Source organism: Bufo gargarizans, chromosome 2 (assembly GCF_014858855.1).
Source record: "Bufo gargarizans isolate SCDJY-AF-19 chromosome 2, ASM1485885v1, whole genome shotgun sequence".
Classification (NCBI taxonomy): domain Eukaryota; kingdom Metazoa; phylum Chordata; class Amphibia; order Anura; family Bufonidae; genus Bufo; species Bufo gargarizans.
Genome location: NC_058081.1, coordinates 533,580,745 through 533,594,351, shown reverse-complemented (window position 1 = coordinate 533,594,351; position 13,607 = coordinate 533,580,745). Strand labels below are relative to the sequence as shown.

Sequence of the window (13,607 nt, the reverse complement as noted above, 5' to 3'; positions counted from 1 at the left end):
TGAGAAATAGAACAGGTGTTCCTAATAATTCTTTAGGTGAGTGTATAAAGCTGAGTGTATGTATGTGTGTGTGTATGTATGTCCACTAAAAGAAATCTGCAATGTCGCATTTACAATCACAAAATTTGGCACACATCACATCAGGTGTCCGGGAAGGTTTTAGACCAGTTCTCAGCTCTCTAGCATGTACCGTTCCTGATATATTCCCCAAAAATGCTAATATGGCACATCACATGACCTACATTAGCCAATAGAAGTGTCACGAATAATGGGGAGGGACACCAGAACAACAACAGAAGGGGAAAGACAAAGAACTAGGCCTCAATGCTAGGGAGAGGGGTACGGTCACCCCCTAAACCTGGCCCTGACTCCTATGTATGTATAGACCCTGAAGGTGGGAAAATACATACGTCGCAACCTAGGCCCTTGGAGCCCTGAAATTCCCTAAAGGTAGTGAGAGGGAGAGAGACAACTGGTTCCTTCACTGGTGAATGGACCAGCATCTCCCTGAGGCCTAGTAAACAACAAGAACAAGGGAACAACCCAGTAGAAAGAGCAGGACAACTTATCTTATAGAAAATGAATGAGCAGGAACACAGGAAAGGTCCACACACCAACTCTTCCAAATCCAAGCAGAGAATATCACCCGCATGGAATAAAGTGTGAGACCAAACTAAATAGGGAATGCAGTAATGACCACAAGCTGCACCTGACAAGAGGTGTGGTCATTACCAAACATACAACACTGAGATTCAAGAGACTGTCAGTTAACCCCACGTGCAGCCAGCCTCCCAGATCTTCTAACCTCTAAAATGGGAGGTACCATGACAGTACCCCCCTTCTACGAGTGACCTCCGGACACCCAGGACCGACCTTATACTATGTGGAAGGCTTTCACAAGGCGACTGGCATTAACGTCGGCCGCTGGAACCCTAATTATCTCTACTGGACCATAACCCCTCCAGTAAACAAGATACTGGAGGGATCTACGAAGAATTTGGGAGTTCTCTATCCTGGCGACCTGAAATTCCAGATTACCGTCCACCATGACAGGAGGGGGTGGCAGGGAGGACGGTTCAGCAGATGAGACATATCTCTTCAGTAATGATTTGTGGAAAACATTATGAATCTTTAAAGCCTGCGGAAGGTCAAGACGAAAGGCTAACGGGTTAATAATGGTAGAGATCTTATATGGACCAATAAACCTTGGGCCCAACTTCCAAGAAGGTACTTTCAACTTAATGTTTCTTGTGGACAGCCACCCAGAATCACCCACTCTCAGGTCCGGACCATTCATACATCTCTTGTCAGCCATTCATTTATACTTTTTGCCCATCTTTTTCAGATTATTTAGAATTTTCCACCAAATAAATGACAAAGAAGAGGAAAATCTTTACTCTTCAGGTATACCAGAAGTCTCAGAACCAGAAAATGTGCCAAACTGCGGATGGAACCCATATGCCCCCAAAAAACTGCGACTTATCAGTGGACTCCTGCCTACAGTTATTTATGGCAAACTCAGCCAAAGACAAAAAAGAAGACCACTCCTCCTGATTCTCTGAGACAAAACATCTCAGATAAGTCTCCAGATTCTGGTTAATGCGCTCAGTCTGTCCGTTCGACTGAGGGTGAAAGGCCGAAGAGAAGGACAATTGTACCCCCAAGAAAGTCTTCCAGAATCTGGAAAAAAAACTGAGTCCCCCTATCAGACACCACTTCACAGTGGTACCATGTAGCTTCACGATGTTGTCAACAAACACTTGTGCGAGAGTTTTAGCATTAGGTAGCCCTGGTAATGCTATAAAGTCCGACATCCTCCTGAAGCGATCAACTACTACCAGAATCACAGTTTTTCCTGAGGAATTCGGCAAATCTGTGATAAAATCCATGGACAAATGAATCCAAGGTCTGGACGGGATGGACAATGGAAGTAGAGATCCTGAAGGCCGAGTATGTGTCACCTTAGCACGTGCACAGGTACTACAGGCTGACACATAGCCCTCCACACATTTACACAACCCCGGCCACCATAATCTACGAGAGATGAGATTGACCGTGGATCTGCTTCCAGGGTGTCCTGTAAGAACTGTCCAGTGATGCTCCTCGAACACCTTGTGCCATAATTCAGAAGGAACAAACGACTTCCCCGGAGGACAAGAGTCCGGTGCATCTCCCTGGGCCTCCAACACCTCTGCCTCAAGGTCGGGATATAGGGCGGAAATTACTACCCCTTCAGGACCAGGATCTTCCGAATCCCCCCCCCCCTTAGGAAAGCTACGCGACAAGGCATTCGCCTTGACGTGATTATTCCCAGGGCAATAGGTGACAATGAAATTAAAACTGGTAAAAAACAATGACCATCTGGCCTGCCTAGGGTTCAGACGTTTAGCCTACTCCAGGTAAGCCAGATTTTTGTGATCGGTAATTACAGTAATAGGATGAATCGCTCCTTCCAACCAATGACGCCATTCCTCAAAAGCCAACTTAATGGCCAGCAATTCTCTATTGCCTGCGTCATTATTTCTTTAAGCAGCCGAGAGTTTCTTAGAGGAGAAAGCACATGAGTGCTATTTACTAGGTGAAGGACCTTGCAACAAGACTACTCCTACCCCTACCTCGGATGCGTCAACCTCCACAATAAATGGTTGTGACACATCCGGCTGCACCAAAATAGGAGCAGAAGCAAAACACTTCTTCACTGCTAAAAAGGCTTGCAATGCCACATCAGACCAAACTGAGACATCCGAACCTTTCCTAGTCATATCCATTAAAGGTTTAACCACAATCGAGTAGTTCAAAATACATTTACGGTAATAGTCGGTGAACCCCAAAAATTGCATAAGCGCTTTCAGATTTTTGGGTCGATCCCAGTCCAACACAGCACAGACCGTTTCAGGATCCATATGAAAATCTGAAGATGAGAGTAGGTAACCCAGGAATTGTACTTCCGTAACTGCAAATACACACTTTTCCATCTTAGCATACAACTTATTCTCTCTTAGGATCTGTAACACTTGTCTCACGTGATACTGATGAGTTTCCATGTCTGGAGAATAAATTAGTATATCATCCAGATATACCACAACAAACCTGCCCACCAGATAATGAAAGATTTCATTAATCAAATGTTGAAAAACCGCAGGGGCATTGGTTAACCTAAAAGGCATGACCAGATTTTCAAAATGACCCTCAGGGGTATTAAAGGCCCTATTCCATTCATTCCCCTACTTGATCCTTACCAGATTATATGCCCCCCTCAAATCCAGTTTAGAGAACACCTTGGCACCAACAATCTGATTGAACTAATCAGGGACCAAGGGAAGGGGGTAAGGGTCACGGACAGTGATACAATTAAGCTCACGGAAATCCAGACATGGCCTAAGCGTTCCATCCTTTTTCTTAACAAAGAAAAACCCTGCATCAACTGGGGATTTGGACGGTCTAATATGTCCCTTAGCCAAACTCTCGGTACTTACTCTTGCATGGCTGCTCTTTCGGGTTCAGAAAGATTATACAACCGAGATTTGGGCAATTTTGCTCCGGGAATAAGGTTGATGGGGCAATCATACTCACGATGTGGGGGTAACTCCTGGTCTCCACTTTCAGAGAATACATCAGCAAAATCAGAAATAAAACGAAGGTACACCTTTAGTGGTTACAACAGAAAGCGGTGTGCTAAGACAGTTGTCTATGCAATAATCACTCCAATCAAGAATCTGTCTCGCTTGCCAATTGATGGTAGAATTATGTTTACATAACCTTGGTAAACCTAGCACCAATGGAGCAGGCAGACCCTCCAGCACAAAACATGAGACAGATTCTTTATGAAAATCACCCACTTTTAAACGGATGTCCTGCACAATTTGTGATAAAATTTTTTGAGTGAGTGGAGCGGAATCAATTGAAAACACCAAAATATTTTTGTCTAATGCACTTGCTGTCAAACCATGCATACGAACAAAATGACCATCAACTAGGTTAACCCCTGCCCAACTGTCAATAAACACCTCAATTCAGGGAGTCTGAAAGCCGGACATTAATAAAGAGCGCAGGCTGCTGTGGAGGTCACTGTTAAATGGACGGGATGCTGTGGAGGTCACTGTTAAAGGGGTGGGCGCTGTGGAGGTCTCTGTTACGGGGACAAGGAACTGTGGAGGTCACAGTTCAGGGGCGGGGTGTTGTGGAGGTCACATTTTAAGGGAACAGAGCTCCATAGAGGTCACTGTTAAGGGCGCGGGTTATTGTGGAAATCACTGTTAACGAGACGGGGTACTGTGGAGGTCACTAATAAAGGGGCGGCCGCTGTGGAGGTCACTGTTAAAAGGGGCGGGGTTCTGTAGATGTCACTGTTATAGTAGATACTGTCGATATCTTTTAACGACACACACACAAACATTAAATGAAATAGATGAAATATACACTTGCGAAGCCGGGTCCTTCTGCTAGTTTAATTAGAAAATGTAGCCTCACATATCAGCCTAAATCTGGGCTGTATAGCTCACAAAGCTTTACAGCCCTAGACTGGATAATATTGTAACAAACCCTTAGCTGTGAGAAGTATTAGGTCCTCACAAGTTTTCAATTCTAGATATTCATTAATAGCAAACCAGGGTCTTAGAATTGGGGAAAAGGTGAAAAAAAAAAACTAATGTATCAAGATGCATGTCATACGCCAGTCTTGATGTAGTTTGTTATGGAGTGATATGCACCTATTAAGAAGAAGGCCTCCTAATAAATTAGGTACATCTCTGGCCCTCTGCCTGCAGAAAGTCAAATAAAGCCAGATTTTGGCGTAAATTATAGTACATGTGCTGGGCCGCGAGCAGCCATGCTCCCCTGAGAAGACCAACTCACTTTTTGGAAAAGTGCCATGAGCAGAGTAAATGCACAAAAAGTTGCACATTTTTGTGCAAATAGATTTGCGCCAAAATATACAACTTTTTAATGCCACAAATTCGGCTAAAGTCATTTCTTTAATTTCCACTGGTGTCTTTTAGTAAATTGTTAAATGTTACACTATTTTACACAATGTTTAAGATTTGTGGAAGAACCCTTTAGGACATTAACACATCTCTTGTACTGCTCCTGAGTGATATCATATCTTATACTCCATTTGCCTCCAGATCTGCACTTACAATCCTTCTGTCAGATCACATCTTATTTTTTGGAGTATGACCAGAGTATACAACATGATGTAACAGCCGAACTGTGACTGCAGCTCAGGTTGTCACTGAAGGATGTGATAAATATAACATGAAGCTGTGACTGATTTATCTGTACCCGTAGAAATGTCCACGGACGAATTCTTGAATCCTGGACTTGTAAAGAGAATGCAGGTTCTGAAACTCGTGCGTCGCAGAGAACTTCTTAATATTTAATCCATTTGGAGTAATTACATCTGTAAGAAATCAGAAAAGGGGAATAATGTACTATTATCACCATTATCACCATTAGCATCAACATCACTATAATCAATCATTGTCATCATCACTGTCATCACCATCTGCATCATCATCATCATCATATCTTCATCAACATCACCATTGTCATCATCATATTCATTATCTCCATCAACTTAACTATCATTATTATTATCATCATCATCAGATCATAGACTTGTTGGAGGATGACACTGATGAGTCGGTCATTTCTGCAGAACACTTAGTTGCCCGACTTTCACCAAATTAAATTTGGTAAAATCTCTATCACATCGTTCTATTGCGCTTCTAGGTACATTTCCCTTTTATACCTGCTTTCTTCTTCAGCATGTGCTCTGCCTCGATGCCAGTGATCTGTGAGACTGTGGTAAAGACATGGGCACAGTGGGCAGAGGCGCGCTCCATGCAGTAACGGTGATAGATCTGGCGCTCTCCAGCTTCTTTATCTATATCAAACTAAAACAAATGGTAACTTAGTTATAATCAGCCTATAGACAAATGTGAGGCACAAAGAAACTCATACCTCAGTCATATCACTGGTTCCAATTGAATCAATGGAAAAACACCCCACAAATTATATATTTTCCTAGAAAGGACATGAAAAAGCTGCATCCACAGTGATTACTACAAGACATGGGGCCTCGTGCTTATTTTTCATCGGTGGTAGCGCTTACTTTTCTCAGGACGTACAGTAACCTGATATTTTTGATGGGGTTTGACATTTCCAATGTAATAATAGGTGCAGTGATTGTGTTCCTCTATTTGTCAGGTAACTTTCTGACAGTTGTTAACATTTTCTATGTGATCAGATGTCCTAATGAGGGGAGTCCAGGGCTGAGGAAAGGTCAACATAGCCCAAAGGCCATGGAGTGAGCGAGCGCTGTGGCTGAACCGGAGAGAGAGTGATGGGGAGGGCAGTCTGCACGGCATCGTCACCTGCGAAGGTCAGACAAGTCATCTACTTCATGTGAGCTATGAACCGCCGCCCGGACTGCTCCATATTTAACCTTTAAAGGCCGAAAACCTACAAAGGGCAAAATCCTCTCATTTCTGATATGACTAATTTCATGTTTGTGAAGCTGATCCACCCACGGAGAGCGGGGTCCATGACACCGCAAGTGATGCTGAAAAATAACAATGATGGCAGATGAACACGAACAGGATACATAATAACATCACTGCGTCCAAATGTGGAGAAATTGTACCTTCAAACATTTTAATTCCCAATTGTGCGATTACCACTCCCATTTTGTGTCACATTTGCATAATCCCAAATAATTCTGAGGTGCAACCACTTGGGCCATTGTGAATTAAGGATGCAAATTACAATGCATACTCTGTGACTACGTTCATATAAACATAACTGAAGGAAGAGTAACCCACAACAGCCAATCAGGTTCCAGCTTTCAACTGTTTTGAGTATGCTTGAAAATGAAAGCAGTAATCCAATTGGCGCTGTAGGTCACTTCTCCACTTATGTCTGCTTCAGTAACATAAGGCCTGGTATAGAATGTTCTGTGCCCTAGGCCTATACAATAACCTTTATTAATAAAATGCTTGAACTACAAACACATAGACTATGTTCAAACGGCAAATTACATGTGCTGAATAGCCAGTGGCAGATCAGAAACTAATCTGCTTCTGAGAACACAGTAGAGGAGATTTATCAAACTGGTGTGAAGAAAAACTGGCTTACTTGCCCATGGTAACCAATCAGATTCCACCTTTCATTTTTCAGAGCTCCTCTGGAAAATGAAATAATTAATCTGATTGGTTGCAATGGGCAACTGAGCCAGTTTTCCTTGCACCAGTTTTGATAAATCTCCCCATAGTTTTTTGGTGCCAAACACATGTCTAAAACATATGAGTATACTTTATTACATATCCGTTGAATTGAATGCGAAATGCAGCATCAAAAGTGCTTCAAAGAATTAGCAATACTTTTCTGAAGCATAAAAATACCCATGTGCACTAAAGCATGTCTAAGTCAATGAGAAGCTGTTTGGTAGCATCTTGAACGCGTTTATGAGGTGGAATACAAAGTGTTTCTTTGCCATGTGAACATAGCCTTAAAGGGGTTGTCCAGCTGTTAGTATTGATGATCTATTGTCAGGATAGGTTGTCAATATCTTATTCGTGGGGGCCTGACACCCCCGCTAATCAGCTGTGAGATGAGGAGACGGAGCTCCATGCGAGCGCTGCTTCCTGGTCTTCACAATACCCCTCATCTCCTGTGGAGCGGTGGTGGAATGTAATTACAAGCACTCACTCCATTTACGTGAAAGGAACGAGCACTTGTATTACACCACACTTCAGAGACGACGTGCAGGGTAATGAAGAGGAAGTGGTGCTCAGATGGAGTGCCGCCTCCAATTAAAACAGCTGATCGGCGGGGGTGACGGGTGTCGGACCCCCACCGATCTGAGATTGATGACCTATCCTGATGATAGGTCACCAATATTAACGGCTGGACAACCCATTTGAGATGCTGCTTTTCTGTTAGCCCTCAGGCTGCAGGACCTAACAGCTCACTGCTGTCCCCTGCTGATTTTGAATCAATACAGGGCTTTCTCTGTTGTTTTGCATTGTGGTAGATTTTTTTTCCACAGAAAATAAAAAAAAATTAAGTTTTCGCCCTATATCCTATACTTCATAACAAGAAAGTGAAAACAGAATTTTAGAAATGTTTTATAAAATAAGAATAACATTTTTTTTTGCGTGGTCATAAGTTTTCAGACCCTTTGCTATAACACTTGAGATTTAGCTCTGGGGCCTTCTATTTCTCTGCATCATCTTTGAGATATTTACACATTGATTGGAGTCCACCAGTGGTAAATTTGGTTGATTGGACATGCTTTGAAAAGACACATCCCTATCTATATAATGTCTTGCAGCTGACAATGCATATTAGAACTAAAACTAAGTTGTGAGGAAGAAACAACTGCCTATAGAGCCCAGAGATAGGATTTTGTGTGGAGGCACAGATCTGGAGAAGGGTACAAAAAAATTCAGCTTCACTGAAAGTTCCCAAGAGCACATTGACCTCCATAATTCTTAAAAGGAAGATGTTTAGAACTACCAGAACTGTTCCCAGAGCTGGCCGCCTTTTCAAGTTAAGTATTTAAAGAAGGGCATGGGAATATAGGTGACCAAGAAACTGATGGTCACTCTGGCTGAGCTCCAAAGACCCTGTGTGCAGAGACACTTCCAGATAGGCAATCATCACTGCAGCACCCCACCAAATTGTTTTATGGCAGAGTGGCTAAAAGAAGCCTCTTCTCAGTAAAAAGACATATGAAAGTCCACCTAGAGCTTGCAAAATAGCACATAAAGGACTCTCAGAATGTGAGAAACAAGATTATCTGGTCTGATGAAATAAGATTGAATGTTCTGGCTTCAATTCTAAATGTCATGTCTGGAAGAAACCATTACCTGCCCAGTACCATCCCTACAGTGAAGCATGATGGTGGCAGCATCTTGCTGTGGGGGTATTTCTCAGCGTCTGGGACGGGGAGACTGGTCAGGGTTGAAGGAAGGCTGAATGGAGCAAAATATAGAGATATTAATAATGAAAACCTGATCTACAGCAGTCTAGACCAGTGTTTCCCAACCAGTGTGCCTCCAGCTGTTGCAAAACTACAACTCCCAGCATGTGCGCACAGCCAAAGGCTGTAGTTTTGCAACAGCTGGGGACACACTGGTTGGGAAACACTGGTCTAGACATCAGACTGGGCTGAAGGTTCATCTTCCAACAAGACAATGACCCTAAGCACACAGCCAAGACAACACAGGAGTGGTTTAGGAACAACTCTGTCAATGTCCTTGAGTAACCCAACCAAAGCCCTCACTTGATTCCAATTGAACATCTCTGAAGAGAACTGAAAATGGCTGTCCACCAATCGTCCCCCACAACCTGACACAGCTTGAGAGGCTCTGCAGAGAAGAATGGCAAAAAATCTTCATCATACACAAGAAGACTCAAGGCTGTAATCTCTGACAAAGGTGCTTCAACTAAGTCCTAAGTAATACTTATGTCAATGTAATATTTTCATTTTTACCTGTCAATAAATTAGCTAAGATTTTGAACATTCTTTTTTCACTTTCTTATTATGGAGTATTGAGTGCAGAATGATGGGAAAAAAGCGAGAGGATCTGAAGACTTATAGGGAATGCATTGTAGGCAGCCTTACCTGATCAAGCCTGTTGTAGAAGTCTACACTGGCCGCACACAAGTACCGCCCCAGCAGGGTGGCGTGGGTGGTGAATATCGTAGCCACAGGCAGTTTGCGGAACCTTGATAGTATTAGCCCAGCGCTGGCTTGCCACTCATGGAAATGAGCGATAATATTCGGCTTGTCATGGAACTGATCGGTCAGCTGAAAGAAACAGCCCAGATATGAATGCCTGTGTGACTGGTCCTAAAGTGGTCATTATGGCTGGAGAGCTTGTTACGGTAGGGATAGCAGGATGTGAGCATATTATTATTATTTGTATAGCACCATCATATTCTGTGGTGATATACAATGGGCCCCATACAAGCAAACTATGTAGGCTTCCCTCAGCCTTTCTTCCTACAACCTTAGCTATAACAGCCATAACTTTATTTTTTAGGTTAGGCCATTTTGCCATACAAGTAAGTAACGTTTTAATTTCTGCCAACTTTTATTATGAGCTAAATGGGGAAATGGGGAAAAAAGTTTGTTTTAGTTATATAATGTTTACCACTCACCATACATAATGTGCTCACTATATTGTATAGGTCAGGGATCAACAACCACCGGCACTCCAGCTGTTCTGAACTACAACTCCCAGAATCTTCTTTTCACTTCTATGTCAGTTATAAAACAGCTGAGTAAGTGTACATGTAGGGAGTTGTAGTTTCACAGCATCTGGAAAGCCAAAGGTTGCTGGTCCCTGGTGTAGGTTATTATAATTACAGGGATGAGAAATACAGTTTTTCTATATTTAATTGTAAGTATGTTACAAAAATGTCTTCGTTGTTAAGGGTTTGCTCTGTTATTTTTTAGTAACAATAAATTTGAAGAAAAATGTACTTTCTACCATAAAATAAAAAGTTCAATTTTTCTGCCATAGCATTTAGTAAAGAAATTATTTCACAGGTTTCTGCTGGGAATTGAACCGCACATATCCTGTACAGGCCGCAGATTTACCATGTGTACCATACTGTACATAGAACAGCTACGTTGTACAGGTAGGGCCTGTGCCTATCTGACACTGGCGGCATATCCTAGCGATATTTCACCAATGTCTGACATGGGAATATGCCTTTAATATTATGACTGTAATACTTTTTAGGCACAGAAAATCCTTCTATAGAGTATTGTGTGTGCATGTTGTATTTGTGTGTATGCTGTGTATGTGCGTGCATGCCTGTTCCTGGCTGTCTGTATGGCATGCACTCAGCTTCCACCATCCTAGTCATAGACCAGTGACTTGGGCAGACAGCGCTGGAGCCTAAAGGTACCTTTACAGGAGCTGATTATCGCGTAAATTAGCAAAAAACTGCACGATTATCGAGTAGTGTAAATCAATAAACGATAACGTTTACGATTAACGATTGTATGTGTGTACTCTGAGTGCCATTCACCTAATGATATGCACTCAGACTTGAGCTATCTGGGAATATGTTAAATGTCTGTGTTTGCTGGGAGGGTGTGACATTGTGTGTTTGGGTGGTGATTCCTGTCCTGCTGTTCCCACATGTGTATTGGTGATTTCCCTCTGTCCTGAGAGATAATTGAATTACTCTTCGGGTGTCCCCAGGGCAGAGAGGAGGAAACCATGATGCATTGTGGGGATGTGTTGTGTCTGTGTATCCTGAGTGCTACGTATCTGTCCTGTGTCACAGTCTCCCTTCTGGGCCCCTAGGGGCGTGTACACCAGATGGGGACCTGCATAAATACGGGCGGGTAGCCCTCAATAAAGTGTTCGTGTTTTACCCTCAAGGTGGAGCTTGGTCTCGTTATTGGAGCATTAGGGATCGGTCTAGACGTCAGACGATACTAACCTTCCTTACTTCTCAGGTTGCCGACGTTTACATGTTGCAGGAGTGTGCTTTGCCCCCCTCTAGGTCCTACAACCACCTGGCCAGGCAGTGGTCCCAGGGCCCCTCCTACTGGTCCGGTGGCGGCAGCTGTAAGTCGGCTGGGGTTGCCATCCTCCTCAGGGGAAACGCGTTCACACTTGACTCCGTCCAGGAGCTCGTCTGCGGCAGGCTTCTTGTCGTAGACGGCTCCTGGGCGGGAGAGCCGGTTAGGCTCATCAACGTGTACGCCTCCCCTGACAAGGGTGAGCGACTGGAGTTATTCCAGGCCCTACGACCGCAGCTCGCTACCACCAGGGCTGTAGTGATGGCCGGGGATTTCAACTGCCCGATAGAAGGGGACGGACGCAGCTCCGGGACCTCAAGCAAGCTAGACGTCACTTCCAAACTGCTTATCGAGATGGTGACCGAAGCGTCCTTGCAGGATGTTGTGGGATCCATGGGGAATGGCTCCATTAATTATACATGGTGCCGGCCCGATGGCTCACTCCGTTCTCGGATCGACTTTGTGTTTACCTCTCGGGCAGTCAGGCGGTGTGGGCACTCTATGGTCCCCTGCTTCTTCTCCGACCACAGGGCCATTCAGGTCCAGTGCACCCTAGGCACCGGGTTTCCCCCGGGCCGTGGGTCCTGGAAGCTGAACAGCGCTCTGCTGAGTCGGGAAAATGTGCTGGCGGAACTTAGAGAGGTCTACATAGCCTGGCGGAACGACAAATGCTTGTTTAAATGTACTAGTGACTGGTGGGAGTATGTTAAAGTCCAGTTTCGTTGTTTCTTTCAGGCCAAGCAACAACATCAGGCGTGTGAGAAAAAGAAGGCCTTCAGAGCACTGCAGCGTGAGTTGCGGTCCCTGCAAGATCTTCATCGGTGCGGCTGGGACGTGAGAGAGGACCTGGATAAGACCAAAAAGAGCCTGAAAAGGCACTTTGAGGAGGAATCCAGACGAATCGTCTTCCGTTCCAAAGTGGAAAACCTGGACAAGGATGAGAAGTGTAACTCGTTCTTTTTCAGGAAACTCCACGCCGGCCACACGCCCTTGAATGAACTCCGAGACAAAGACGGCAACATGCGTTCAGGGAAGGAGGAAGTAATTGGAGTCGTCACAGACTTCTACAGCGACCTCTACTCCCTGAAGAACACCGACTGGAAGACCACCGATAAATTCCTGTCAGGTATCACTAACCACCTTGATCCGGCAGGTGCGGAGGCCATGGATGACCCTCTGACGGTGGGGGAGGTGCTCTCTGCCGCTAGATCCTTTAGGTCCGGCAGGACCCCGGGCAGTGACGGCCTCCCAGCGGAGCTCTATGTAGCTCTGGGGGACCTGATCTGTCCGGACCTGTTGGAACTCTATGAGGAGATGGTGGTGGAGGGTACAATGCCCCCATCCCTGAGGGAAGGAATGATCACGATCCTGTATAAGCGGAAGGGGGAGAGATGTGACCTGAAATACTGGCGTCCCATCTCTCTCCTGAACGTGGACTACAAGATCCTCGCCAAGGTACTGGCCAACCGGCTGAAGGTCGTCATCAGCGGAATCATCCACCCGGACCAAACCTGTGGCATTCCAAACCGCAGGATCGCAGACAGCCTTGCTCTTGTGAGAGACACGGTGCACTACATCCAAGACCGCCGTGTTCATGCCGCTCTGGTTAGCCTGGACCAGGAGAAGGCATTCGACCGGGTCTCTCACGAGTTTATGGGCAAGGCGTTGCGCAGGCTAGGTCTAGGCAGGAGGTTCTGTTCTTTTGTTGACCTAATGTACCTTGATATTTGCAGCACGGTGCTGGTGAACGGTTGGGAGACTGACCCCTTCCCTGTCCTCTCTGGGGTCAGGCAGGGCTGCCCTCTTTCACCTCTCCTTTTTGTTTGTGTTATAGAATCCTTCGCGGAGGCTATCCGGCAGAATGGGGAGATCAGAGGGTGCACCGCACCAGGACCTGGACACTACGAGGTCAAGTGCTCGCTGTACATGGACGACGTGACCGTCTTCTGCGCTGACCAGCGTTCGGTGTCTGCACTCGTCCAGACCTGCGAGGAGTTCGGACAAGCTTCAGGGGCCAAAGTCAACTGCGGCAAGTCAGAAGCCATGCTCTTCGGGGACT

General features: G+C 45.0%; 1 protein-coding gene across 2 annotated transcripts in view; it reads right to left on the bottom strand.

Moving 5' to 3' along the window:
* GYS2 (glycogen synthase 2) overlaps positions 1-13,607 on the bottom strand; it is a 111,686-nt gene that overhangs the window by 80,893 nt on the left and 17,186 nt on the right. For both annotated transcript variants that reach the window (XM_044278050.1, XM_044278051.1), the window contains exons 4-6: positions 9,629-9,814; positions 5,750-5,894; positions 5,281-5,398 (exon numbers count right to left, since the gene is read on the bottom strand). In XM_044278050.1, the coding sequence (XP_044133985.1) occupies positions 5,281-5,398; positions 5,750-5,894; positions 9,629-9,814 (449 nt within the window). The remainder of the gene's footprint in view (positions 1-5,280; positions 5,399-5,749; positions 5,895-9,628; positions 9,815-13,607) is intronic.